Here is a 25,960-nt window from a genome sequence, read left to right on the forward strand (position 1 = left end):
TTTACACGTTTAGAAAACGATTTAAAAAACACGTTTTAGAAAACGATTAAAACATTTTAAACCGATACTTTTGTGTCTTATTTCGTTTAACAATATTGCATACAGCGCCATTCCCCACTGGCGGTGAGTTTTTGAACTATTTTTTACGGAAAATCGAATCCCATGACCTCTTGTAAACAATTACCAAGTATAATAACATTTTGCCCAATAGTTTCCCTCTTATGGCCATTTCAAAGTGGAACTTTAATTATAAAGACTTGCATAACACTTGTCATGAGATAATTCATGGTCTAACATGAAACGCAAACGCGCTAGTGCGCTTAGAAACGACCACTCCGCAAACGTTCAAACGACATTCCTGTTGAAATCTATCGGGAGAAAAAGAACACCGTGCATGTAAATCAATGGATTTACTATCGAAAATGGGGAAATGAAAGCATGTGAAAATTGCACATAGGTGTGTGTGTGTGTTCTATAGATTCTTTCCATTAGATGCATCAGTATTTCACGCAACTCATTTCTGCATGCAAAAACTCAAAAAATGAGGTATCAAAGTTTCGGTATGGCTCATATTGTTCAAAAGAACTGAAAAAAGATGAATTTTTCGATCGTTTTGATCTTTCTGAATAATCAATCTGTAATAATTTTTTCTTCTATCCCGCACCCCCGGTTAAAAACCTCTGGTTTAAACTGTCACAGAATAAAATTTCTGTCTCTGCTGATATTTTATAATATTTTACATGAATTTCAAAATGAAATCGTACAATTTATATTCGTTTCGAACGATTTTGGCGAAACACCCAGCATTTATTTATGTATACCGTATACGTGTAAAATAATTCAAATTATTTGTATCTATAACTGTAGAGTAAGAATAATGAATTCACAAGTTAGCCCTGCTAAAAATACGGGACAGAAATGAACATTTTCATCAGGATTACGGGACGGCGACAAAATCTTTAAAAGTGCGATACGTACGATCACTGTATTTATATTAATCTTAAGATAATAATCATTTAATAAACACTTGAGTGATTTTTCATTTTTGAAACTAATTTAACTATACTATATTATGCATGAGTAATAATATTATTATCTTTCTTATTAATATATTGAAAGCATTATTGTAAAAAAATTGAAATTTATTAAATTTAAAATAGTTATAAAATTGAAGAAATGCTGATTACGCACTAATTAGATATCTGAAAATATTTAGTTCTCTAATTTCAAATCAAAGAGTCTTTCGCATCTTTCTTTACTTTAATTAAAAACAATTTAGAGAAATAAAAATATTTATCAAACTTAATGTTTTAAAATTGAATTTTTGAAACTTTGTAGACTTTGACAATCAATCATATATATTGCTGTCCCGCCCCTAGACTTTGACAATGAAAAATTCACTAGATCCCTTCCAAAATTGCATCAGTATTGATTGCCTTTGAAAGTGAAATTTTATGTGTTTACACATTTATCTCGGAATTTAATGCATTTTTTGAAATAAAAAGTATCGTTTTCTGACGCATTTTCAGAAACCGAAAAATGAAATTTTATGAAATTTTGGCACATAGTGTTCCGACCAACACTAATTCATATATTCATATATGAAATAATGTTGGAATCGAACATTCGAATCGAATTCGAAATTAGAACAGAGAAAAATAATGCAAATTTTAAAATACATTATAGAGAGATCAACCACAAAATAAATAACTTATTTAAATCGACATGTTAAATTGTGGTGATTTGCGGGAAAATATGATATATTTTTAAGAAAACCAATCAATTTATTAAATTATCACGAATAAAATTATAAAAAGATACAACTTATTAATAAGTATTATTCTGGAAGATCTAAAAACGGGAAAAAGTCATTTGATTACTTTTCCATTATTTACGAAAACCATATTTTCGATTAAAAAAAATACATTATAATATACCGGGTGTCCCATAAATTCGTAAATAGTTGAAAAATTCGTAAAACTTGAAGGAAAGCTGTTATATATTTGAATGCTGTTTGCAATAATTCTCTTGAAGAGGGGATTTTTTTTCAATACCGAAAAAAAATTTGCTACATGAAGATGATACATGAAAGCAAGTCACTGGAAATATGTAAATTAGAATCCTATATAGTGCAGGGTGCATGACTAATAGCCTTACTAACGACTTACATAGCACTATTGGTGAAGTTGTTATGCCATCGTCGGCTTAAGCCTTATGAACGTGTCGGACACAGAAGAGATTGAAATTTTTCCCCCCATGGAATTCTGCGATTTTCTTTCGTGCAGCGTTCTCTATCGACAAAAATTTGAACTAATTTTTTTTTTATACTAAAAAAATCCCTTTCTGTGAAAATACTTTTTCCCCAAATCACATGAAAATATACCAAATCCTTCATTTTTTTTAAGGAATTTTTATTGGTTACGAATTTACCAGAGACCCTGTATTTGTTAGAGAAGATGAGCAGCGAATTTATGCAACATTTTTAAAGAATGAAAAACATAAATTTTTTAAAATTAAATTTAAAAAAAACATAAATTTAAATTAACATAGGTTTCACAAGCCTTGAAAACCAGATTTTCAAACGTAAGCACCGCAAGAAATGCGGTAATGTTGCGAATGTTGAAAATTTAGAAGTAGCAAAATTTAAATAAGTCAAAAATATTCGATAAGTGCGAATTTCGGTGGGAGATTATCACTTGGTTACTTACATAATAACCCTTTACACAGCTTCTCTCTCTTCTGTATTTACAAACTTTAAATACATTACATTCTTAGGATACATATACACATTTCGATAACTTACATTTCAAATAAATTAGTGAAATAATAAAAAATCTAACCATAATAACAAAATAACATAGACGAATTTTTTTTTCTTATCACGTTCAGTCAGTCTTTTCTTACGACATGAAATACAACCAGTAGATCATGTTGAAGACCATGAAGAAGAAAGGGAACATGACTCGACTCATTTTATCGATCCTTTTAGCTTGGAATCGAGCGTTGAATCTTCTTGTCGAAGTCAAGATACTATCGGTGTTTGGAGCAGCGTCTTCGCTTTGCTTCTCAACGACAGCCTTTCGAAAAAACATTTAAAAACATTTAAAACTTAAATTTGTCACGTTATAACACTACATGGTGATTTTAAATTCATGGGGCAAACTTAAAGAGATGAAGCCGATTTTGGTCATAGAATGTGCCGCTGAATCGCAATAGCAAAGGCGGTAGAGGGTGTTTTTAGAGATATGCTCAACAGCACTTCACCAAAACATATATCATATTTTTACGATGGATTGCTGCGATATGTGATATCAACCATTTCAGAGTGCATATGCACCTTCAAATCGGATAGGAGTTGAATTGGATAGGTTGAATTTCGTTTCTTTACCCAAGTTGCACCATGAGAAAGCCTACCGCAGTACAATACCCTTGAATGGCTGATTGCATTTGTTGCTGCAATCCGTCAAAAAAATACGATATTTGTTTTTGGTGATGTGCTGTTGTGTGCATTCTCTAAAAGCACCCTCTACTGCCTTTGCTATTGCGATTCAACCACATATTCTATGACAAAAATGCTTGTTTAGGATTCTTATATGATCTCTTAATGTTTGCCCCAAGAATTTAGAATCACCCTGTATACTTATACATTATTAACAGCCCATAAAAAGAAACAAACTTTGAATTTGGTCGATCCATAAGCCTGAAAACGTTAAAAACATGTTAAAAATTTTATGGTATTATTTTCGGTAACACAAAATTTTAAAATGCCGAATACCAACACGAAAACTATCCGTTTACTGTCGTTGGACAACGTAAGCGACAGTTTTCATCGGAATATATCCGGAAAAATACGACGTACATCCGTTAGATAAACAGGATGTACCTATGCGCTGCAGCGCTTACTTAGTCAGCAGGATAGGGTCCCGTTTCCATCGAGGCTTAGACATCAGTTTTACAAGAAAGAGATTATCATGACTTTGTAGCTTCAAGAGATTATCATGACTTTGTTTTCATCTCATACCATTTATCACGTAAAAATACCAGAAGTATTTTAATATTACATATGATATCAGAAAAACTAAAATATTTTTGTCTAACGTACGATACTGTAGTATTTACTGGAACATCATGGGGAAATTATTTCGTCAAATATTATGTTAACCTGAATCTCCGAGTTTCTTTGATCTTCAAAATGATGAAATTATTACTACGGCGGAAACAGTCATGACATCCGTTTATGCTGAATGATATTTATAAAGATACTAGCTATAAAATACTTATAATAAATTAATATAATTTTTTCCATATACTGGGAGCCTGGAAGAATTGGCAAATCATTAGAAAGGAGTAAATGTATCAAAAATGTATTGTTTTTGTAACGCAAATCGATACGAACATTAATTCCCCCCCTTTTTGTGTTATGTCGAGATTTTTATGATACCATCTGTGAGTGATATTTCGAACTGCTTTTCAATCGAAAAATAATTATACGCAGTGATAAGTATTTTAGTGCAAACCAGAGCTTTTTTATGTCAACAGGTTGAATTTCTATAACTTTTTATAAGGGGCCATTCAAGTATTACGTCATCAGCGATGGGGGGGGGGAGAGGGTTTCCGATTTGCTGACTTTTGATGACAAGGGGGGAGGGGTTGGATAATGCTTACGTCAGCAACCACCCTTTATGAAAATATGAGTTAGGATTCAGAGGGGTAGAGCTGATGACGAAATTTTGCTGACGGGGGGGGGGGTCAGCGGTTTGCAGACTTTTGTTGACAAGAGGGGGGAGGGGGTAAAAAATGGCTAAAAATTTGCTTACGTAATACTTGAACGGCCCCTAATGTGCTATGTACTTTTTGTTCACGCTGTATATTGGTGTTTGACGAAAGTTCACAAAAAAAGTTTGCGCTGTGTGCTCAGTTAGTTAGTTGGTGTTAGTAGGCTGTGAAATTTTTCATTTGTTGCGGAACAAATAGTTGTAATATCGCTGAAAAATTCATCTCTGTTAGGGTTCCACGTAATAGTCTTGGAAAGAATTGCCAAGGATTTCGCGTGTGTTAAAATTTTGGAAGACCCTTCCTTGCACATTTTGAACGAGAGAGTGAAAAGAAATTCCCGACAGAGCTCTTGTGTTCAGCTATCGGGATACATGATATCCTATCAAGCTCGTTACCATGGGAAAATGCTAATAGACATCGTTTAACAACGAAGTAAAGAGATCAGCCTGTACTGAAACAACTGCGAAATCTCTTCTCAATCAGTCAAATTTCACTGAAAGTACTGGATAGCGAAGAATAGTGAGAATTTTTCTTGTCCATAATTATCCAAATCGAATGCCTTCAAGATATTGAAATAATCAAAAATTATATTCTGATACCTCAAAACATTCCAGTGAAGCACTAGATGTATACGAAATAGACCTATTTACGTGAACATTTTGTCTGTCGTGGTCCGTCTCGTATGGGGGGTGGGGGTATTATAATTATATTCACTTACATTGCACTATAAATCTTCTATGAACCTTAAAAGCGTACATATTCAAGGATTCATCATGAAATATTCATGTAAAACGATCAAAAGTTGTTTTTTTTCTAGAGAAAAAGTGGAATAGTTTGTTTCTACATTTTGAATCAATTCTGTCTTCAACTCGTTTTTGTAGAATTTGAAATTCTGCTCCTGAAGTTTCCAAGTTTAATGGGAAAATATTTTCCGGAATCGTTTGAGAAACATCGCGTGCTCCGAAAAATACCGTCCTTATTTTTCAACTGTCGGAATGATTGATCGACACATATTAAACTATTGTATGTTTCAGTTATTTCTGTAGAAATGCACAAATACAGTTTTATTAAACACCAAGTAACAAAAATCAATCTCAGATGACATCATGGTCATGAAATTTCTTGGAGAAGTTGATTTTTTTTCGAATCTTTCTGCTTCTTATTGATCACTGGAATTTCGACTGAACTACTACTGACCTGAATTGAATACGATCTGAGACTCTTCGATTTTCATTCATTCGGAGCTTGAAGGCGTTTCGAACCTGTCTTTTTTTTTTTTTTAAATAAACGGTTTCGTTCAACTTTTTTCTACTTGCGGATTCGAGTGGAATTGAGTGAACAGTTTTGCGGACCGGCATAAACAGGAGAATAATTTGTAAACTGGCGAAATAAGACATTTTTTTCAAGAAAATTCCCAAACTTATAACTACCTTCCACGAGAGAAATGCAATTGATTTGGGATCCCTGCTGCCACCTACCAAATAAAAACGCAACTATTTGTTATGATTCTTCAAGTAAAATTGGTTGTTGGTTTGAAACCACTGGGAAACGTGCAAATGAAGTATATGGTATGATGCAATGTATTTTTGACGTGAATTCGTCTTTTGAATCATCTGACGATGCTGAGTGCATTCATAAAAAATGCATAACAAAATAATGAAAACACTCATATTTTTCGAAAGATTCAGATTATATCGGTGGGTTTTGATATCTGTGGGTAGATCTCGGTAAGAGAAATCTAGTGATATACCACGCTGGTTTTAATATCCCTTCCAGTCGTGGCACCAGGTTCGCGGCAGGCTTTCGTAATAAAATTGTTTCACCTGTATCTCGAGAGTTTCGCAACACAAACAGACAACATTGGTACCGTCTCTTTGCGATTCCAAAAACAAAACCGATGATATCAATTTCATTATGTCAGTATCTACCACGCAAAAGTAGGAACAAAGAATTTATTCACGTCAAAACTTGCGGCCGTGTCTATGACGCAACCTACCCCAATATTTTTATTCGTCTGCGGAACTTCTAACGAATTTGAAAATGTTGGAATATATGTTTGCATGTGTTCTGTGCCTAACGTGATGCTTGTCTCTGAGGAATGTATGTTTAAGAAATGCTGTGCGCTATCTGTCTTCCAAATTCGGAAGTAATTAAAATAGCACAGGCTATTTTTTTGCGTCGTGGAATTGTGTGCGCATTTTTTTAAAATTTTGTTGGAGTGATTGCTCTCCCTGGAGACTTTTTTAAATGGGAGATCGGCTCGCGCATTCGCTCTTTAACGTTGGGAAACCACAGAAAATAGCGAAAATACTGCGTATGGCGTATCAGTTGCACTTAAAGATGGTAGATGAGTCTGCCTAGGATTTCAAGAAGTCTCCAAGACTAATGAATCAGTATTCGTAATTATGATTTTTTAGGGTTATCATCGGGGAGTAATGCGAACAGATTTTGATTTCGAGTTAGGTGAGATGGGGTTGACACCTCGGAACCAACACGTATTCCGAGGCGTGTGTGTGTGTTCATACATCATCGTTGAAAGAGTCTATCAAACAATGGCGTACACAGATATCAACCAACAAACCAGCATCAAGTCATGTCAACCTCGCAGAAATGATGCCATATGGATGGTGATCGAAACAATGTATCATAACATATTATACAGTGAATCTTTTTACGTATAAGTTTGCATCCTAAACGTAGACCAGCGTATTAGACCAGCACCTCCTAGACATAGAAGGCCTCCGCACTCTGCTTGTGAGGTCAGTAAGTAGTCCATTTTTCCTCAGAATATTCAAGGAAAAAATAATCTGTACATGCCAGTATCATTATTGTGAGGAAAAGAAATGATCGGGATCAGAATTGGCGATATCTATGCCCCACATCCAATCTCTCTCTCTCTCTCTCTCGCGCGCGCGCGCACACACACACACACACACACACACACACCGTCAGGTCCAGAATGGGAAAGCAGCTGCAAAGTCATTTTGAATATCACCACGTCGGCGTTTGTGAGCCAATCAGGAAGTTTCTACGCCAAAATAAGAAGGAACGAAATAGTATGCTGTGTTTCAAAATGTGGCAAACTTGCGAGGTAGTCCGAATGACGTTTAGGCAAACAGTGCAGAGAGGCCTTCTATCTCTAGGAGCTGCTGATTAGACACGCTGTGCTAATGTGTTCAGGGTTCTTAGGTATGTGTCTGTGTGTATCGATGATTAAAATCGCTAATTTAAATCTGTGTGCGCTGCCACCAATCATCCCAGAATAGTTCTATTACCAGGAAAATAAGTATTTTCCATGGTTAATGGTTATTTTGTAACCTTTCTGTAGAGAGACATCAAGCCTTTTAGTAATAAAGTAAGGTCGCACAGATTTTGATAACTAATTCCATTTTTTGACGTGCATCGAGAGTTCCTAATATTCAAAACTCACCTTCGATGCCCTTAACGTGACGACAGTGGTTTGAGCGATACCTGCAGCGGTGTCAGTAGGTCCTTTCCTCCACATGTAGTTCACCAACGTGAATTCCAGCAGAGCGGCGAACACGAATGTGGTGCACGTACCCATCCAAACGTCCATCGCCTTGACGTATGACACCGGCGGTAAGTTGCTCTGGATTCCGGCACCCTTGGACGAGATCGTCAGCAGTGTCGTAACTCCCAGGGTGATTCGAGCCGGGATCGCGTTCACGTCTAACCAGAATGACACCCACGAGATGACGACGATGAGTATCGTTGGCAAATATGACTGCACTAGATGGTACCCGACGGAACGGCGCAGGAAAAAGTCAGCTCGCAGACAGCTGTATTCACCTTGTTTAGTAAAAAAAAGAAAATACAAGTCCCATTCTGCTGTTCAAAATTCGGTCATTAAAAAATAAACATACAGGGTGGTAATAAAATAACTTTGCCGTTATACAGGCCATCTAGCGTCGCAAAAATCAACAAATGCGAATGAAATTCGAGATATAGGTGACTCAAAATATGCGCTTTAAAATGGAAAGGGGAAAACAAATTTCTAACTCTCGCGGTTACGGTCACACAAACAAAATTTCGGAAAATTCAAATGGCAATACTCATATTTATGCATTGCTGAAAGATCGGTGCAGTGAAATACCCGTGAATATATCGTTAGAACGGCACCTGTAGCACCGTAAACGTTGGCGCAAGGCGCAGATTAAGGCAGAAAATCTCATCAAGGGGTTGGTGCACTAACCTCCCGATGTGGGACTTCTTGCGGCAGTAATACGATGTGCGCTAGTCGTTTCCACGTGTTTCTTAGTCTGTGTCTAGTGCCTATTTTCCAAAGGGGTTCCCGAACTCTTTGTATAATCTGATTAGTTTCGTTATTCCTGATGGTTTCTGGAATTATATCTGAATGTAAATGACTCGGGGTCCTTCAGGTCCCACGCCAGAGCCGTTGATTTATTATTTATTTTTACTCATTCGTTTTGTATAGTCTTGCACTTTTGTGTATATATTTATACTAGTACATGTTACTTTGAATACCGTACTTGAAAGCATATCTTCTAAGGATCCTTTAACTACCCTAAAATAGGGGGTCTGAATAAATATCGGATTATCAAATTTTCTTCATTATGTATCTGACCTCACGCATGTTTTTTGTAACTTTATATGAATGTACATACATGACTAGGGTTCATTTTGATCCCATGATAAGGACCGCAATTATTTTGTTATCATTATTTTCTCCTTGTAACTCAGAGTTTTCTCCGGGACGATCATGCCCTCCGGGGCAATGTGCTTATATCGCCTAAGTGACAATGCGAGACCGTGTTCGGTCCGTTCCGTTCGTGTCTCGCGCCGACGTTTATCACGCTACAGGTACTATTCCAACGCCACCAATGGTTTTTTTACTACGTCGATCAGATTGCAACGTATAAAAGTGAGTGTAGCTGTTTTAATTTTTGTCATACTCTCAAAAACGTATATCCTTAATTTAATTTGCATTCGTCGATTTGCGGCCGCCGCTAGGGGCTCGTACATCGGTAAAGCTAATTTATGACCACCCTGTAGAGCAAACAGAACACGAAAACACTTTTTATAAAAACAGAAAAGTTTGACACGAAGCCGAATTTTTTTTGCGGAAAAGAATTTCTTACAAATTTTCAAGTTTGCGTGCTTTTTGATCTCACGGAAAAACATACGCACGTGGCATAATGAAATGAGTGAGATCAGAGATAAGTTGGAAAGAATAATGCCATGGTCTTTAACCTCCAAGAAACAGTTCTGATACATTCGGAACAAGTTTCGTGGATGGGGGACATTACAGTAATTACCGCAAGACGTAATTTATCCTGCGACGTAATGATGCGGCTCATATTTAGGCTGCAGTTATGTTCAAACATCACGAAACGTTTAAGATCAACATCATGCGGTCGATGAACGTTCAAGTTAGTTCCCTTGAAATTTATGCAGAATTTTATGCACACACACACAGAGTAGGCTTAAAATCAGAGTTTTTAACCTCTTTACGATGATGGGCTTAGGTTACGTCCAAACACCAATGGAATAAATTCAAACAAGTTCTCTGTGTTTCTTTTCTTCACCCTCGGAAAAAGCCGTATAGTAACCCTATTCTCTTCGGAGAAGTTGCTCTTTTCTTTTCCTCCTTTCTTTCTATACGTTATCTCGTCAACGATTTTTTCTTGCACACGTGTAATGTATCTTTCAATTATATACATGTAAGAGCGAAAGAGAATACATAGAGTGAGGGTAAAAAGAGGACTCTAAAAACCTCTTGTCTACCTTATCAATTATACTTTTCCGCTTATATATGTATGTATGTATATATATATTTCCTCCCCCCCCCCGCCCTGCTTCCCTTTTCTAATAATGCGGTTAGGTTAGGACAAGGTTACCAGATTTATTGCCGATTCGTTAAACACAGATAATCTAAATTTTTTTGCCAAAAGCTTGTAAGTGAATTGGTTAACCCGCTTCTGAATTGGTTGAAGAAATTATATCTACTGGTATAGTACCCGCAATCCATATGGGTTAATGCATTGTTCACGGTGTTTGGACATAATATTATAGGCCCATGATCGTAAAGAGGTTAAATCCTCCAAAAGAGGTTTAGGCTGCTGAATCAACTACTAGCAGCCGTAAGTAGACCAAACATCCTGTTCTCAGTTTCGATAGTGTTTATTTATTTTTTTGAAATGATTTGATTATTTATAGCAAAGGTGCTCAACCTTCAGGAGAGTGCAGGCTACTTCATTGATTTGAGAACGTGTCGTGGGCCACTTAAGTGATCTGGAACAGCAACGCAGGCATGGACGCCCCACAAAGGTAAAGTTGCCAAAGCTCTAGTCCATGGGCCCTACTGGACAGAGCCTGGGTTATATCTGTTTGTATTGGACAGGGGCCCGAGACAAATCTTAAATTTTTTTTTGTATTCCTATACTATGAAATCAATATAGAAGGGGCTTCTCTGTCTCTAGCCAAAGATCTCAACCCAAGTACCGGCTCAAGAATGTGGGGGCTATGCCCGCAGGTCACTTGAGTGATTTGTAAATGTGTCACGGACCACTTGAGCGAACTGGGACTGTGTCGCGGGTCACTTTAGTGATCTGGGCCACTTAAGTTATATGGAATTGCACCGCTCTAGTCACTTTAGTGTCTTTTTAATTGGCTGCGGGTCACTTAAATGCTCTAGAACTGTGCCACGGATCACTCAGGTGATCTGCAGATAAACCACGGATCATTTAAGTGATCTGTAAATGTGCCGCAGGTCACTTAAGTGCTCTGGAACTGCGTCGCGGTTCACTCAAGTGATCTCGAAATGTACCGTGGGGCCACTTCAGCGATGTGGAATTCCGCTGCGAGTCACTTGATTGATTTGGAAACGTGCCTTGTGCCACGATCTGGAAAATGTGCCGCTGGGTTTATTTTCATAAAATTAGGTTTGAGATCGCGGACACCACATAAGGTGATTGCCGGAGCCACATTTAACCCTCGAGGCATGGGTTGAGTATGTAGAATTTACAGTAATGATAGATAATTAACTTTACTGTTCAGGAACAATTATTGACTATTTTTTCGCATTAGCGAAAGCTGGCTCATTGATAAATAGCATGTTTGGTTCAATGGAATATGGTCAACCCCCACGCATGTGTTAAAATCCTGAATTTCTTTTGTCTAGTTATGATTGGTTTTCATTATAACTCGGCTAAACTTTTCTCTCATTTGGCTGCAAACTTTTGCTTCTGATTGGCAAAATTGCTTTGATTATCCCATTTAAGCGGCACAGCAGAAATTCCTTTAACCCCTTTAAGACGCCATATCTTCTTTTAAGGAAGTAGAGGCTTTATTACGATTTTCAGTTAGGTGCGAAGTAAGGGTATAGGGGGAAGTGTGTGTTCTATTGAGAAAACCAACTTGACAAAATATCTTTACTTGTCAATGCTAAAACAGGAGGCTTTTAAAGAGTCGAGATATCTCGTAAATGCCACTTAAAAGTTTATAAAAAGAACCGGTGAAAACCCTAATTTAAACAATTTGAGTCTTAGATGGTCTTCGGAAATCCATGTGTATATGTTGGGAGACTTTAAGGGGGTTAACCGAAGAGTAAAAATTATATCTAATTATACAGTTTAACACTTGATACGAACTTGGTCCAACATTCCTCTCAAATCGTTCTCATTTAGTACGATGCCTTCAAAATTGGTATCTGATAGACCATTTATATACACCTGTAATACTTGATAAATACAGTCTTAATATCATCTATCGATCTTTATCCCTAGATAATCCATCTTATCCGAATCTCAAACCCATCTTATGTGTCTTTCTCATTACGTTCAAGTAAACACTACTCCTTGATAAGTCATCGGGTTTCCTATGCGTTGATTATGGATTATCTCGGTGTAATCTGATTGGAATGATGCCAAAGTTGTCTAACGGACCCAATCGATTTATTTATGTATCGTATTATACCTATATGTACAGTAAAACCCTTCTGCGGACAACGGCGCACTGTGTGTTATATTGCAATCTAGAGAGTGGGGGAAAGGGGGAGAAAATTAAGTTTTCGACTGTGATCTGAAAAGGGGAAAACATTGTATCTCTCGATAGCAGAATGTCTCCTCATTGGGAAACGTGGTTAGCTTCCTTTTTTAAGAACACATGCACAGTTCTGTTCGAATATTATTCGCAATTACATAACACGTGTGGGGCGAAAGCAAAAAATCATCAGCTCAGTTGTGATAACGTGAAAATAAATGAACAAAGCGCAAAATTTTTGTTCGTAATGTGAATCATTGCTCGTTAACCGGGTCAAAATTTGTTCAAAAGTTTTGCTCGTTATGCGAATTGCTCGTTGACCGAAGTTCCACTGTGAGTAACTTTTTTCGTTTTCGCCCTGTTCATGAGAATAATCAACGTGACTTTGTTCGCTACTTCACCAATGTCCGCCTCCATAAATCCACCACACCTTTTTTATAGTAAAACTAGAGGTATCTGGACAAAAAACAATTATGCTGAGCTACCTACACTGGTATTCCAAAATAAACGAGTAATAATGCTAGAGTGAGGGACGTGAACTTCCAACACATTTTAGCAGACAGGTGACGAGTTCAGCATCCCACTTAAAACATTCCGTCTGTGGAGAAGTGATTACCACACAAAAGCTTCGTATTTCCTGACAAGTAGCATTTACATCTGCAGACATTGGCAAGCGCTGATAAAGTAAGTCATTAAAGATCTGGTGAAACACCCACTGGAAGACAAAAACCAGTGTGCGTGCGACTGATAACGAAAGTATTGCTTCTTACAGTCACAGAAAAGCGTGTTTTTATGCTATATTTCAAGAAAGATCAGTAAATCACGGAATAAAGAAAAACATGAGCAAAAGTTAGCCAGAAATTTTCAAAGAAAACTTTGCGAATGGCATATCTGAATGAAATTTCGAATCATCCAAAACATTAGTGGAAAAAGTTCGAATTAAGCAAGACATTTTAACACTGAATTGAAAGGGAACGCAAGGGGTATTCTTAAAATCCCAAATATCCAAGAATTCGAATTAACCTAGTTCGAATATCAGTCAAGTTCGCCTGTATCATATTACATTATTATTAAACGGAAACACAAATTATTCTAAAGATCTATGACTTAAATGTGAGAAACCAGCAATTATATAATCTTCATGGACTGGTGTTGAACTACACTTACCAATATGGAATTTCTCCTTGCATAAGGATGTATTAACTTTCTCAATTTCAAATTGCGGAAGCTTGAGATTATCGTATAACATAACGGGATCCTGATTCGTCCATCTGAGGTGTAGCTCGTCTGTAGTCTTCGAAACTGTTGGGAAATTATAGTATTGGTAATTTGAATTTTTTTTTTTTTTTATCTTTACCATTTTTAGAGTGCTAAAGCAACCGAATTTTAAAAAGAAGTAAGGAGATATGGTTTTTGAAGAGTTGGCAAAAAATCAAGAATTTGATTTATTGATATCTCAGGGAATTTTTATGCAAGTGCTACAGGGAAAAAAAATTTCAGTACGACAGAGAATTGAGCATTTGACAATATACTCAGCATTTAGCAATAGAATTCAGCCTTTAGTAATAGAATTCTGCATTCAGCAACATAATTTAGCATTTAACAATAGAGTATAGCAAGAGAATTGAGCATTTAGCAAGAGAATTGAACATTTAGCAAGAGAATTGAGCATTTAGCAATATAATTCAGCATTTAGCAATATAATTCAGCATTTAGCAGTAGAATTCAGCATTTAGCAGTAGAATTCAGCATTTAGCAACAGAATTGAGCATTTAACTATAGAATTTAGCATTTAGCTATAGAATTCGGAATTTAACATTCAGCAATAGAATTCGACAGATTCATTTGTCTGCTTGCAAAAAGTGAATGACTTTCTCACGAAAGAAAGACAAAAAAAAAAGAGATACAGTCAAAAATCATTGCATTTTTTAACAGAAAATAATCTTTGTATGCACTTTATTTATAATGCATTTTTTCATATAAACGAGTATCTCATGTATGCGTCCGTTTCTATAGTACAGTATGCACGTCTAGTTTATTTCTAAATATTCTCATTCAATAATTAAATATGATTAAATTAAATAACTTGTATATTTTCGAATTTCTTCATATCCATCAGTTTGACATACTGTAATTTTCTAATACGATATTCGTTTATATAAATAGCACTGTTATTTTAATGCAACTTTCTTTTACCTCACTCTGAAATCGGAATTCCCTATAAGGGGTCATTCAAGTATTACGTCAGCATCGAGGGTGGGGGGGGGGGTTCGGATTTGCTGACTTTTGATGACAAGGGGGGAGGAGGGGAGGTTTGAAGGTTGCTTACGTCATCAATGACCCCTTTTTGATGATATGAAATATTCTAAGCTGCTGACGAAATTTTGCTGACGGGGGGGGGGGGGTCAGTGTTTTGCTGACAAGGGGAGGGGGGTCATTAATGGCTGAAAATCTGCTTACGTAATACTTGAATGGCCCCTAAGTTGAAGTTTTTGTTGTGTGGCCGCTGCACATTCGAGGTTGGACTACTACTTAACCGAACATGTAGGTCTATCCTCGTACACATTCCTCTACGGAATGAATCGGCCCATGCCGGAGAATGTGTGTTATGAGTGTATACTTAGCCAAACGTATTTATGTTGTCGAGTTGTGCTTGTTTCGTGTTCATGCTGCCCATCTGGCTTCCATTTTCTGAAGTGAAGATGGAAATGCTTGAATTTTCATGTTATGTTAGTATCGTGTTGTAGGCCTGCCTGCTCTCTGCGGAGAGACTTTTTCAAATGGGAGACCGGCTCGCATTCACGCCTAGAAGCTGGAAAACCCCCCCGGACACCAACTTCAGTCGACCACCACTGTGCCGTCAACAGGATTCGAACCTGGATCCTCAGGGCGAGAGTCCAAACAATGCCCACACGGCCTCACAGCGGCGTTGGGGCATTTATACTCGGTAAAAAAAAGTAAGAGTTACATAGTCAGGAATGCTGGGTGTCCTGTATACACCCTGATATGGCCTTTATCTCATCAATCGTTTATTGTAGAGGTATGATTTCAATTTGAAAAAATGCTCAAAATGTGTTCAAAAATTACCCAGTTTTGACAGTGAAAATACAGTGTGTCACAAAATAAAAAAATCTAAATTTTTACACCGTCCCCCTGTCTTCTAAATTCCAATTAGAAAGTTGTCGCACTGCCTTTTCTGAGTTCAACAAAAGAGATCCTATGTTTTTAACTGCGATATTCGCTGAGAAATATTCGAATTTCGATACATTTCCTTTGATATTCGAATCCGCTGAGATATTCGAATTCAAAAATCGGAGAAAAGTTGGAAAGAACATCATAAATGAGAGACAGGAGCGTTGTCCGTCAGTTTTTTGCTGTTATTTCCCAACTTGTTACCGATTTTTCAATTAGAATATCTAAAAAACACCGAATTCGGAAACATGGGATTTTTTTTGTTGGGCTCAGAAAAGACAGCGAAACAACTTTCACGGACAAAGGGACAGTATAAAAATTTAGTTTTTCTTTAATTTTGTGACACCCTGTATCATCACTCTCAAAACTGGTAAAAGAAAACTTTTGAACGCCTTTTGAGCATTCTTTAAATTGGAATCATACCACGGACACAGTTGATGAGATAATGGTCGCATCAGAACTTACAGTGCACCCTGTATAAGTATTAATTTAGATAAATAAGAATACGTTGACTTACAGGAAGCCAGTTCAATGCTACAAACTTGAGAATCCATAGGATAACGATAGAGATCCATCATGCAGGAAAAACGAAGTTTCAACCTATAAATAGATATTAGGAGAATTAAATTTTTTTTAAATAATTTTTCTCGCTGTCAGAATTGTTTAAAATTTCAGGCTGTATATTCATCTGAATATACAGATACATTATAACTTTGGTTAGTTAGAATTTAGGATAGTTCAAACTTTTACGAACTCCCTTAGAGTTTTCTATGGCGGAGATTATACTGTAAAGATTTTGAGTATAAAATTTACACAGTAACAGACTTCATGTTAGGTGAGATAACGATCATTTTACCTCGTAGAAAGTGACAGAATTCAATAATTTCAACCATGGTATCTAATCAGAAAATTTCCCATATGTTTTGCAGTAAATTACTTTTGTTCCCATAAAAGAAGCAAATGCCATAAATTTTACTAATTTACATTTTATTGATAAATAAATATACTACTACTACTAAACCACACATGCACCTCGTCCACATTCCTCAGCGGAATTTCTAACGAATTGGTACACGTTGGAGCGTACGTGTACGTGATGTGAATCTAATGTGAAGTTTGTTACTGTGCAATGCTTACTATGCGTATACAGTCAAACCTCGTTAATGAGTCACTCTTGGAAGAGCAAAAATATGACTTAGTAAGCGGAGTGACTCGTTAAACGGAGTAAGCCATAGCTTGCCAATTCCTGCCTGAGGACAATTGGGACTTCCAAAAAAAGTGATCCGGTAAGCGGAGTGACGTGTTAACCGGGTGACGCACTAACGAGGTTTGACTGTATTTTCATATTTCATACCGTACACCGCCCAGGCTCTATCGACCATTGTCAATTTTAGTCACTGCCCTACATGAGGGGTGTTGGGCGGTGTCGGGTGCTTTATTATGCATATAAAATACAGTACATGACACATTATTTAGAAAAAGAGAAATATTTAAATCTGTATATATACCTTTTAGTATAATAATTTTGTATAATAGAAATATTTAAATCTGTATACAATTATAAAAAATTTATATCGATGAGCTCTTATGATGTCTTTGTAGCTCTATTGAGCCCTTTGTTGTTTTTTGTGGCCTGGCGCCAGATTCTGAACACGTTTTCCCTCGTTGGCTTGTTGGCTCAGGTGAGCTATCCAGCGTAGCCACACCAGGTCCTCGACCACGCGTCTTCCCTGCTAGGCTTGCTATGTGTAGTGTGCTGCCATCTGCCATCACTTTTTCTAACTATGAGTGTATACTTGTACCGTTGTAGGCCTGTTGCTGGCGAAACTTTTCAAAGGGGAGATCGGCACGCATTAGTGCTTCGAACCAATAGAAAAATTATTTATGTGTTAGATTTTAGCAAGGACATCATCTTTCAACGTCCTATCTCGTACATTATACCGTGTTCCCTTGAATTACATTAAACTCCAAGCGACATGCTAATAATTTAATATGCTAATCATGCATAATCATGCTAATCGCCACGGCGGAACGCTCACCCGAACACCAGACGTGACCCCCGCTCTGTCCCTTACGGAGGAGGACTCACCCGATCCAACAAGCCAACGAGGGAAAACGTGTTCAGGACCTAGCGCCGGGCCACAGAAAACAACAAAGGGCTCAATACAGCTACAAAGACAGCATAAGGGCTCAAATACAAATGATTATTAAAATAGTTTCTAATTTATATTTTCCGGAAGTGAAATTATTTCAGCTAAATTTTCAGCGTTATACTTCGGTTTTCAAATCGTGATAGAAATTTCATCACTCTTCTCGGGCACTCTTCCTGGAAAACCCCGTTTATGTTAACATGTTACAGGATAAAACTTATCACGCAACAATAATTCAGATTTTAGCAAGGACAGCATCTTGCAACGTCCTATCTCGTACCGTGTTCCCTTGAATTACATTAAACTCCAAGCGACATGCTAATCATTTTACCATGAGCAGCTGTCAGTACCCATTTTCGGAAAGCCAACTCGGAAACTAATCAAATTAATTACGAATACCTCCTGTTAAAACAATTTGGTAATTTACGGTCTACTTCGTGAAACTTTGACAATTCGGCCATTTGGAGGACAGAATATATTTCTACGTAATAATGTCAAAAATATTATAACAACAGGATCTATAAAAATCCTAGAAAATTTTGGGAACTACATCTACACTACACTTAAAACGGGGGCTATTTCAACATTTCAGAAATTGCGGGACAAAAAAAATTTCCATTCAGCCCGAGGACCGAACAGGTTATACTGATATTGTGGGTACAACGGGCCTTAGGGCTCTTAGTCAAACGGGGAGGGGGAGGCTGTACATTACTAGGAGAATGTAATTTATTTCGCTATTTAATATGGATAAAATTTCCAATTTTTCTATAATTATTTTTTCATTAAGTATGAGCTTTCATTAACCCATTTTTGACTGAAGTTGCATTTAAACAACGCCATGTTAAAAAAAAAATTCCAGTAATTTTCATACAAACTATTCTTTAAAATTTAATTTTTGGAAATTAAAAAGTTCAGTAAGTGTCATAGTATTTTTCTAAATCTTGTTCACAGAGAAATTAGGTTTTTTATGAGTTTTCGAAAATGAAATTTATGGAAATTTTATCCTGATTTTTTTTATCTCGAATTTTTTTTTTCCGTGACCATGAACAGAAATAATTTTTTTAAACATAGAAAAATAGTTTTTTGTAAAAATTGTAAAAATAGTTTTTCTTAATTTATTTAGTTACATGGTACAAGATGTTCCCCAAAATCATAATTACTGATTGTTTTAAGTTTTAAATTAATTAATTTATACTGATTGAAAAGTTAATTAATCGGAAATTTTAGATAAATTATCAAAGAAAACATGTTAATATCCATTTTTTTTAAAATTTAAATATATCATTTTAGTAACCAGTTACCATACATAAATTTTTTTTTTGCAATTTGATCATTAATTGGATGAGCAGGCAAAAATTTTTATTTATTCCCAAATTATATTTTCATCAAACATGAATTTTTATTAACCCTGAAACTTTTTTTTTGATAAATGTGAATTTTCATTAATTCCGAAAGTATTTTTTCATTAAAAAAATAAAACGTCAATAATTCTTAAAATATCTCTCATCAAATCTAAAATTATTTCTCTGATTAGATCTGAAATGTTTTCCAAAACTAATTTTGAAATTACTCCTTTGAAAACTTATGAAGTATATTTTATCATTGAAATTTTTTTCTTAAGCATTTCTATAAATTCCGTAACTATGTAAAACTTTTTGTTTGCGGGCCAAAGAAAGAAACCTTCGATGGCCACATGTGGCCCATGGGCCATACGGTGAATACCTCTGTCCTAGAAAGGTGGCTATGCTTTGTGTACATAATATGTGTTTCGATTGCGTTTCAATGATGGTAATAAAATCCATCAACTGAAAATACTCTTCAATTTAACTGTGAGAGAGAAATCAGAGGATATCCACACACAGCACCGTGTGAACCGTGTCCAGAAAATTCACCGACACCAATTCACCGAATGGAAAATTCATCGCTGAGGAAATTCAAAGCAAAACAATTCACCGACATCAGTTCGACATGAGTGAGTGAATGAATGAGCGAAACCGGCCTGCCACTAGAGTCAGCTCTCTGTCGCTCACTCACTCACCAGGTCACTCGGTCAATCACTAGCTCATTCTATCACTCATTCACTGGGTCGCTCCTTCTATCACTCACTCAATCACTCTCTCACAGTAACCCGGTCTCTCATTTGAACTCTAGGTCACTCATTTACTCCCTAGGTCCACTCACTTACTCTTGAAGTCACTCACTTTGTCATGAACTCGCTAGGTCCTTGATTCTATCATCAACTCACCAGGTCACTCACTATGCCATTTGCACTCAATCATCAGGTCGTTCAGTTACCTACTAGGTCTCTCACTCTGTCACACACTGAATCACCAGGTCACGCTCACTCATCAACTCAGTCTACCACTGGCTCGCTCACCATGACTCACTAGGTCATTCACTTTCTCTAGGTTGCTCACTCTGTCACTCGCTCATTCACTCACCTACTACTGTATCATTTACTGATTCAATCACTACTATATTATTTACTGACACTCACTCAGTCATTCCTCACTCATTCACTGACTCGTGTCGAACTGTTATCGATGAATTGTTGGTCGGTGAATTTTCCCCAGCTGTGAATTTTTCGTCGATGAATTGTTGGTTCGTGAATTTTTCCCAGCTGTGAATTTTTCGTCGATGAATTGTTGGACGGTAAATTTTCTTAACGGTGAATTGCATGGCCGTGAATTGTTGTCGGCGAATTTCCCGGCTGTGAATTGTTGGCGGTAAATCTTCCATAAACCCCGGTGTACGATAAATTTTGTCACTCACTTAACTTTATTGATCATTTTTGTCGCACCACAGCAATTTTCTGCACACGAGGGCTAATTTGACAGGGTCCTACAATTTATTGCCGATTCCGAACGGCAGCGTTCTTTTTATACTCCCCAAGAGTTTGGTGCGCTAACCCACCCTCGATGTGGGACTCTCTGCGGTAGCAGTCTTTTCCAGTGGTCACCATTTCTATTGTACCCTTGTGTCAAGAAAGTTTTCCGACCAGGTCAAAGCGGTTGTCGAACTCGCGTCACCTCTAAACATCCTCTGGTATATAGAAATGTCCTCTCCACTTGTCAATACGAGATTCATTGAGACTGGTTATTTGTGGAGATGAAGATTACAAGGAAGAAAATTCATCACTGCCCCCTTTTTCTTCCTTGTAATCTTCACCTCCACAAATAACCAGTCTCAATGAATCTCGCATCCTCTGGTATTTTAAGCGAGTATCTTATCGACCTGGGCTACCGCGCCCACTTAACTTTATTATGAATTGTTATTTCCGAATAAAAGTTAATCCCGCGATAAAGTTTTGGAGAAAGTTTGAATTTTCGAACATAAAAGAAAAGAAAGTGAAGGGATTGATTCTATATCCCCTTTATATCGACTTCTTTTAAGACGCAGACGTTCTTTTACGCGAAATCCAATAGATTTCCAGCTATCTTCCAGTTGCGATCATGGGAACGAGACAGCACAAGAAAAATCTACGGGAAGTTTTAAGGAAATCAAAGAATTGAATGCAACGAAGGATTAAATGAGAAATGGGACTTCGAAATTTATTTTGGAGACTTTACTAACTTACTTTAGACTTGGAGACTTACTTTCACTACGCGAAGAACGTGAATGAAAAATTACTTCGTCAACATTTCAAATAAAGTTCCTTAGCAAACTTTTTTGCATACGAGTAAATCAATGTCCGACTCTGGAATATTTTTGAAGAAACAAGAAAATTTACGCATCTTTGAATTAGATTATATTCTCACAGTTTTGAGAATACAAGCATTTTCATTGTCACTTAAAAATCGAAAATAAAGCGTATGCACAAATACAAATGAAAATATCACACATAGCGTGTTGAAATGCATACATATATGACATGCATACATTCATCATAGCACGTTGTTTAGCCGTACGGCATGTATTTGTGTATTTATCTTGCTTGTAATTAGCTGTAATTAGCAAGACTTACTTTTAGATCAAAAAGACATCTCTTGAAGATATCATGTTCCGACCAAACACCACAGAGTTTAAGGAATTTGTATATTTGAATGCGGTTTAGAAAAAAGTTATTCTCACGAAGGGGGATTTTTGTTTTGGTGGAGAAAAAAGGAAATTACTTTAACATTTTTGTCGATAGAGGGCACTGCACAAAAGCATATCAGTGACGTGATATCACTGATAATATGCAAATCAGAGTCCTACAAAATTCAGGGTATACGATTAACAGTTTATTTCTGAATATTCCGTTTACTGGTGCTTATGTGAGGTTTCCATTGTGATGTTTATATTGGTGGATAATAAAAACACTATTGGTGAAGTTGTTTTACGTCACCCACGATCCCCGGCTGAAGCTTTACGAACGTTTTCGATACAGATGAGATTGAAGAAAGGTTCTAGCCCAATTAATCACGTTGACTGGCATGAAGCGCTCTCTTTCAACAAGAATTTGAACTAATTTCTTTTTTGTTCGCAAAAAAAATAAAATAACCCTTATTGATTAGAATACCTTTTCCTCAAACCGCATTCAAATAACCAATTCCTTCAATTTTTAAATTATTTACAAGTATGTGGAACAACCAGTATTATAGAAAAGCACTGGCAAGTCGTTTCCACTCAAAAGAGAATCATTCTTCTCTAACCGCTTTATTAATCCTTCTAAAAGTTTTCAGGACTTCTAGCGAATCGATACATGCGGGAAAGTGCTAAATTTCTCATCAAATGTGCGTACGGTTAACGGATATGTGCAATTTTTGGTATCATTTTGAGCGTCCCCATGCTTTTGCGTCATTTCTCCCTTTCTTACTCATTTTCAGATTTTCGAGAATTTCTTCCTTCTGGGGGAAAAATTTTCACTGTAGATACTCATCCATCTATGGGTGTCTGTGCATGTTTTTTTTTTCATATATATATTAACATGTTTCGCGCAATCTTCGTCAAAATTTGCAGGAAACGGGAACTCTGATACTGTTTTAGACAGAACAAATAGACATCGCAATACTGGGGAAGCTATTATTGGCCTTTGTTGATATAGTGGCGTCATCTGTTGCTAGCACAGGTAAATTACGTTACCGAAGAAGAACGTCCGTGCGTCCTCATTTCGAGCTCTGGAATTTGAATTTGGTAACTTTAAATATACCGCACACGCACGCTTTTCTGGCGAACCGCATTGATCTTAAAGGTATAGCTCTAACTAGAGAAGTTGCAAAATAACGTGTAGATATGTCAGACATGCCATTCATGGTTTCAAGGGGTTGTATAATTATGAAAATTAAGAAATTACTTTTTACACAGTCCCCCATGTACCCCTAAATCCCAATTAGAAAGTTGTTGCCATGTCTCTCCTGATGAAAAACAAAAAAAATTTCCACGTTTCTAAATGCAATAGTCACCGAGATATTCGAATTCGAAAAACGGAGTAAATTTGGAGGAAAAAACCATCTCTAAATGGCGGTTAAAACGTTTTTCAGCATTTAGACCTGTTTTTTTTACCAACTTTCCCCCGAATTCGAATATCTCAGTGAATATTGCACTTAGAAACATGGAAGTTGTTTTGTTGGCATCAGGAGTGACAAGGCACTAACTTTCTAATTGAGTTTTGGGGCACACGGTTACTGTATAAAAATTTAATTTGTCTATTTTATAATAACTATACAACCCCTTGAAAAAAGAATGACATATTTGAGTGCCACACGATATTTGGATACTTTTTCTAATTGGAGGTATGCCTCTAGGATAAACAGTTCGCCAGTAAAATGTCATACGCCCTTTTTTCTCTGCACGCTATATATATATGGAACAGTTATGTGTCCAGTCAGCACCTCCTAGAGATAGAAGGTCTCCGCAGTCTGCTTGTGACGTCAGTAAGTAGTAAATTTTCCCTCAGAATATTCAGGGGGAAAAAAATTCCCTAGTATCATCGCTGTGAGGAAAAGAAATGATCGGGCTCAGAATTTGCGATTTCTATGCCCCACATCCAATCACTACGCGGTATTTGTGAGCCAATCAGAAAGATTCTACGCCAAAATAAGAAGAAACGAAATAGGATGCTGTGTTTCAAAATGTGGAAAACTTGGTAGGCAGTCTGAATGACGTTTATGGCAAATAGTGCAGAGACTTTCTATCTCTAGGAGGTGCTGGTCCAGTGTTGTCATTTAACTTCCAAATTATAAATAGAAAGTGAATGACAGTGTATGTAATTTTATTTTATGCTGGTGATTTTATGTGATCATGCATGACTTTTTTTTTTTTATTAAAGAGACGAATTTTACTGAAAAAATGTTTTCAAACCTCAACATGTACAGGATCTCTCCAGATGACATGATTCTGACGAGAACGTTCGGCACCGTGACGTATTGGAATTCAGCGTGCTTGGCGTTCGCGAAGAAAACCTCCGGTTTCCAGATCCTTTGAACGAGCTTCGGATCGTTGAGGTCCAAAGGTTTCGATATCGTCGGTTGCTTCAAACGGACGTCGAACCACGTCTGCCTCAAGTAAAGATCCACTTCGTAATCCTATAATTTGAACAACACTTTTCAAAATGTTCGCTCATACTGATCATACCGATCACAACGAATCATGTTATAACCAAGAAAAAAAGAGATTTAAGTGGATCGAATGATGTACCATAGTCGAAGGGTTGATCGACCCGAAGCTACGGATGAATATTCCACAGGAAACGATAGTCGGAACACCTAAAATACATAAATATATGTTATGAAGTTCATTTCTCACAAAACTATTCTAATTTCTGGATTAAATTCTAACCTTTATCTCGGATAAACTTTATTAGGTCCCAGCTCTTTCCTGACGCAGGTGAGTCAGTTGGTTTATCGATTAAAGTTAATTTATTATAGAGGTAAACAGAGGGCGACGTGTATACTATAGGGTGGATGCTAGTCGTTAAAAAGAGATTATACGCTTCACGTTTTACTCAATGTAAGGTTCAATGAAAATGAGGCGATAACGGTGGTAAAAAATCGCGAAAAATGTGGGATAGGCGAATCTGACCTTTTGCACTTTATAATATGCGTGATTTTATGTGCGCATTACATTAGGATGGCATCTCATGCTCGGAGAGCAGAGACAATAATAATAAAAGCGAGGGAGGGGGTGGGGGGTTGGTGTACGATTTCGGCCTCCCCTGCTTTCCTACGGGAAAATAATTCCCCTGCGTTTAAGATAAAAAAAAAATTATATATTCTCTTTAGGCCCTCAATTTTTTTTTAAAATTCTGCGGATATTTTTGTACAATTTAACGAGAGTTTTTTGGATTTTAGTTAACTTTTTAGTTATAGCTCTTTTTTTTAATTTTAAAAATCACAAAATTACCCCACCAAATGTATCATACATTTTTTTAAATCCCTTTAATGAGAAATATTCTCATTAAAGCAAGAAAAAACCTTAGAGACACACAAAGTTTCACGACATGTGAACAAGTAGTGTTTAATAATGTTCTTTATCTTACAAAAAACACAGTTTTGAGAAAAGACCATTTTAATGGAAAAGTTTAGCATAAGTAATACGCGAAAGACAATTATATCGAAGCAATAAAAAAAATAATTTTAGTGCAGGTAGAACAAAACCCCGAAGGGGCAGTTGGACGCAAAATATTTATACTACTTAAGAGTTGCAAAATATGATTTTCTTTTTCTTGCAACAAACTACCTCGGTTCTTCAAGAAAACATATTTTCTGGATATTTATGCCGAGATGTATTTTGGAAAGTTCAGTTGGTAATCTCCACTGGAATCGAACGCCAGTCCTCTCACAAACCGTGCAGACATACCTACCAATGTATCACAGACACACAATTTTTTTCCTTTTGTA

At 36.7% G+C, this 25,960-nt stretch overlaps 1 protein-coding gene across 1 annotated transcript in view; it reads right to left on the minus strand.

Annotated features, from left to right (window-relative positions):
- Positions 1 to 1,893: 1,893 nt before the first annotated feature.
- LOC149087384 (glycine receptor subunit alpha-2-like) overlaps positions 1,894 to 25,960 on the minus strand; it is a 54,975-nt gene continuing 30,908 nt past the window's right edge. The window contains exons 3-8 of the mRNA XM_089231843.1: positions 24,759 to 24,826; positions 24,423 to 24,646; positions 16,508 to 16,590; positions 13,966 to 14,100; positions 8,207 to 8,586; positions 1,894 to 3,077 (exon numbers count right to left, since the gene is read on the minus strand). Coding sequence (XP_089087969.1) covers positions 2,901 to 3,077; positions 8,207 to 8,586; positions 13,966 to 14,100; positions 16,508 to 16,590; positions 24,423 to 24,646; positions 24,759 to 24,826 — 1,067 coding nt within the window. The 3' untranslated portion in view covers positions 1,894 to 2,900. The remainder of the gene's footprint in view (positions 3,078 to 8,206; positions 8,587 to 13,965; positions 14,101 to 16,507; positions 16,591 to 24,422; positions 24,647 to 24,758; positions 24,827 to 25,960) is intronic.

Source organism: Pholcus phalangioides, unplaced genomic scaffold, assembly GCF_987345545.1.
Source record: "Pholcus phalangioides strain wild (caught in Gottingen) unplaced genomic scaffold, Ppha-v1.0 ptg000004l_1, whole genome shotgun sequence".
NCBI lineage: Eukaryota > Metazoa > Arthropoda > Arachnida > Araneae > Pholcidae > Pholcus > Pholcus phalangioides.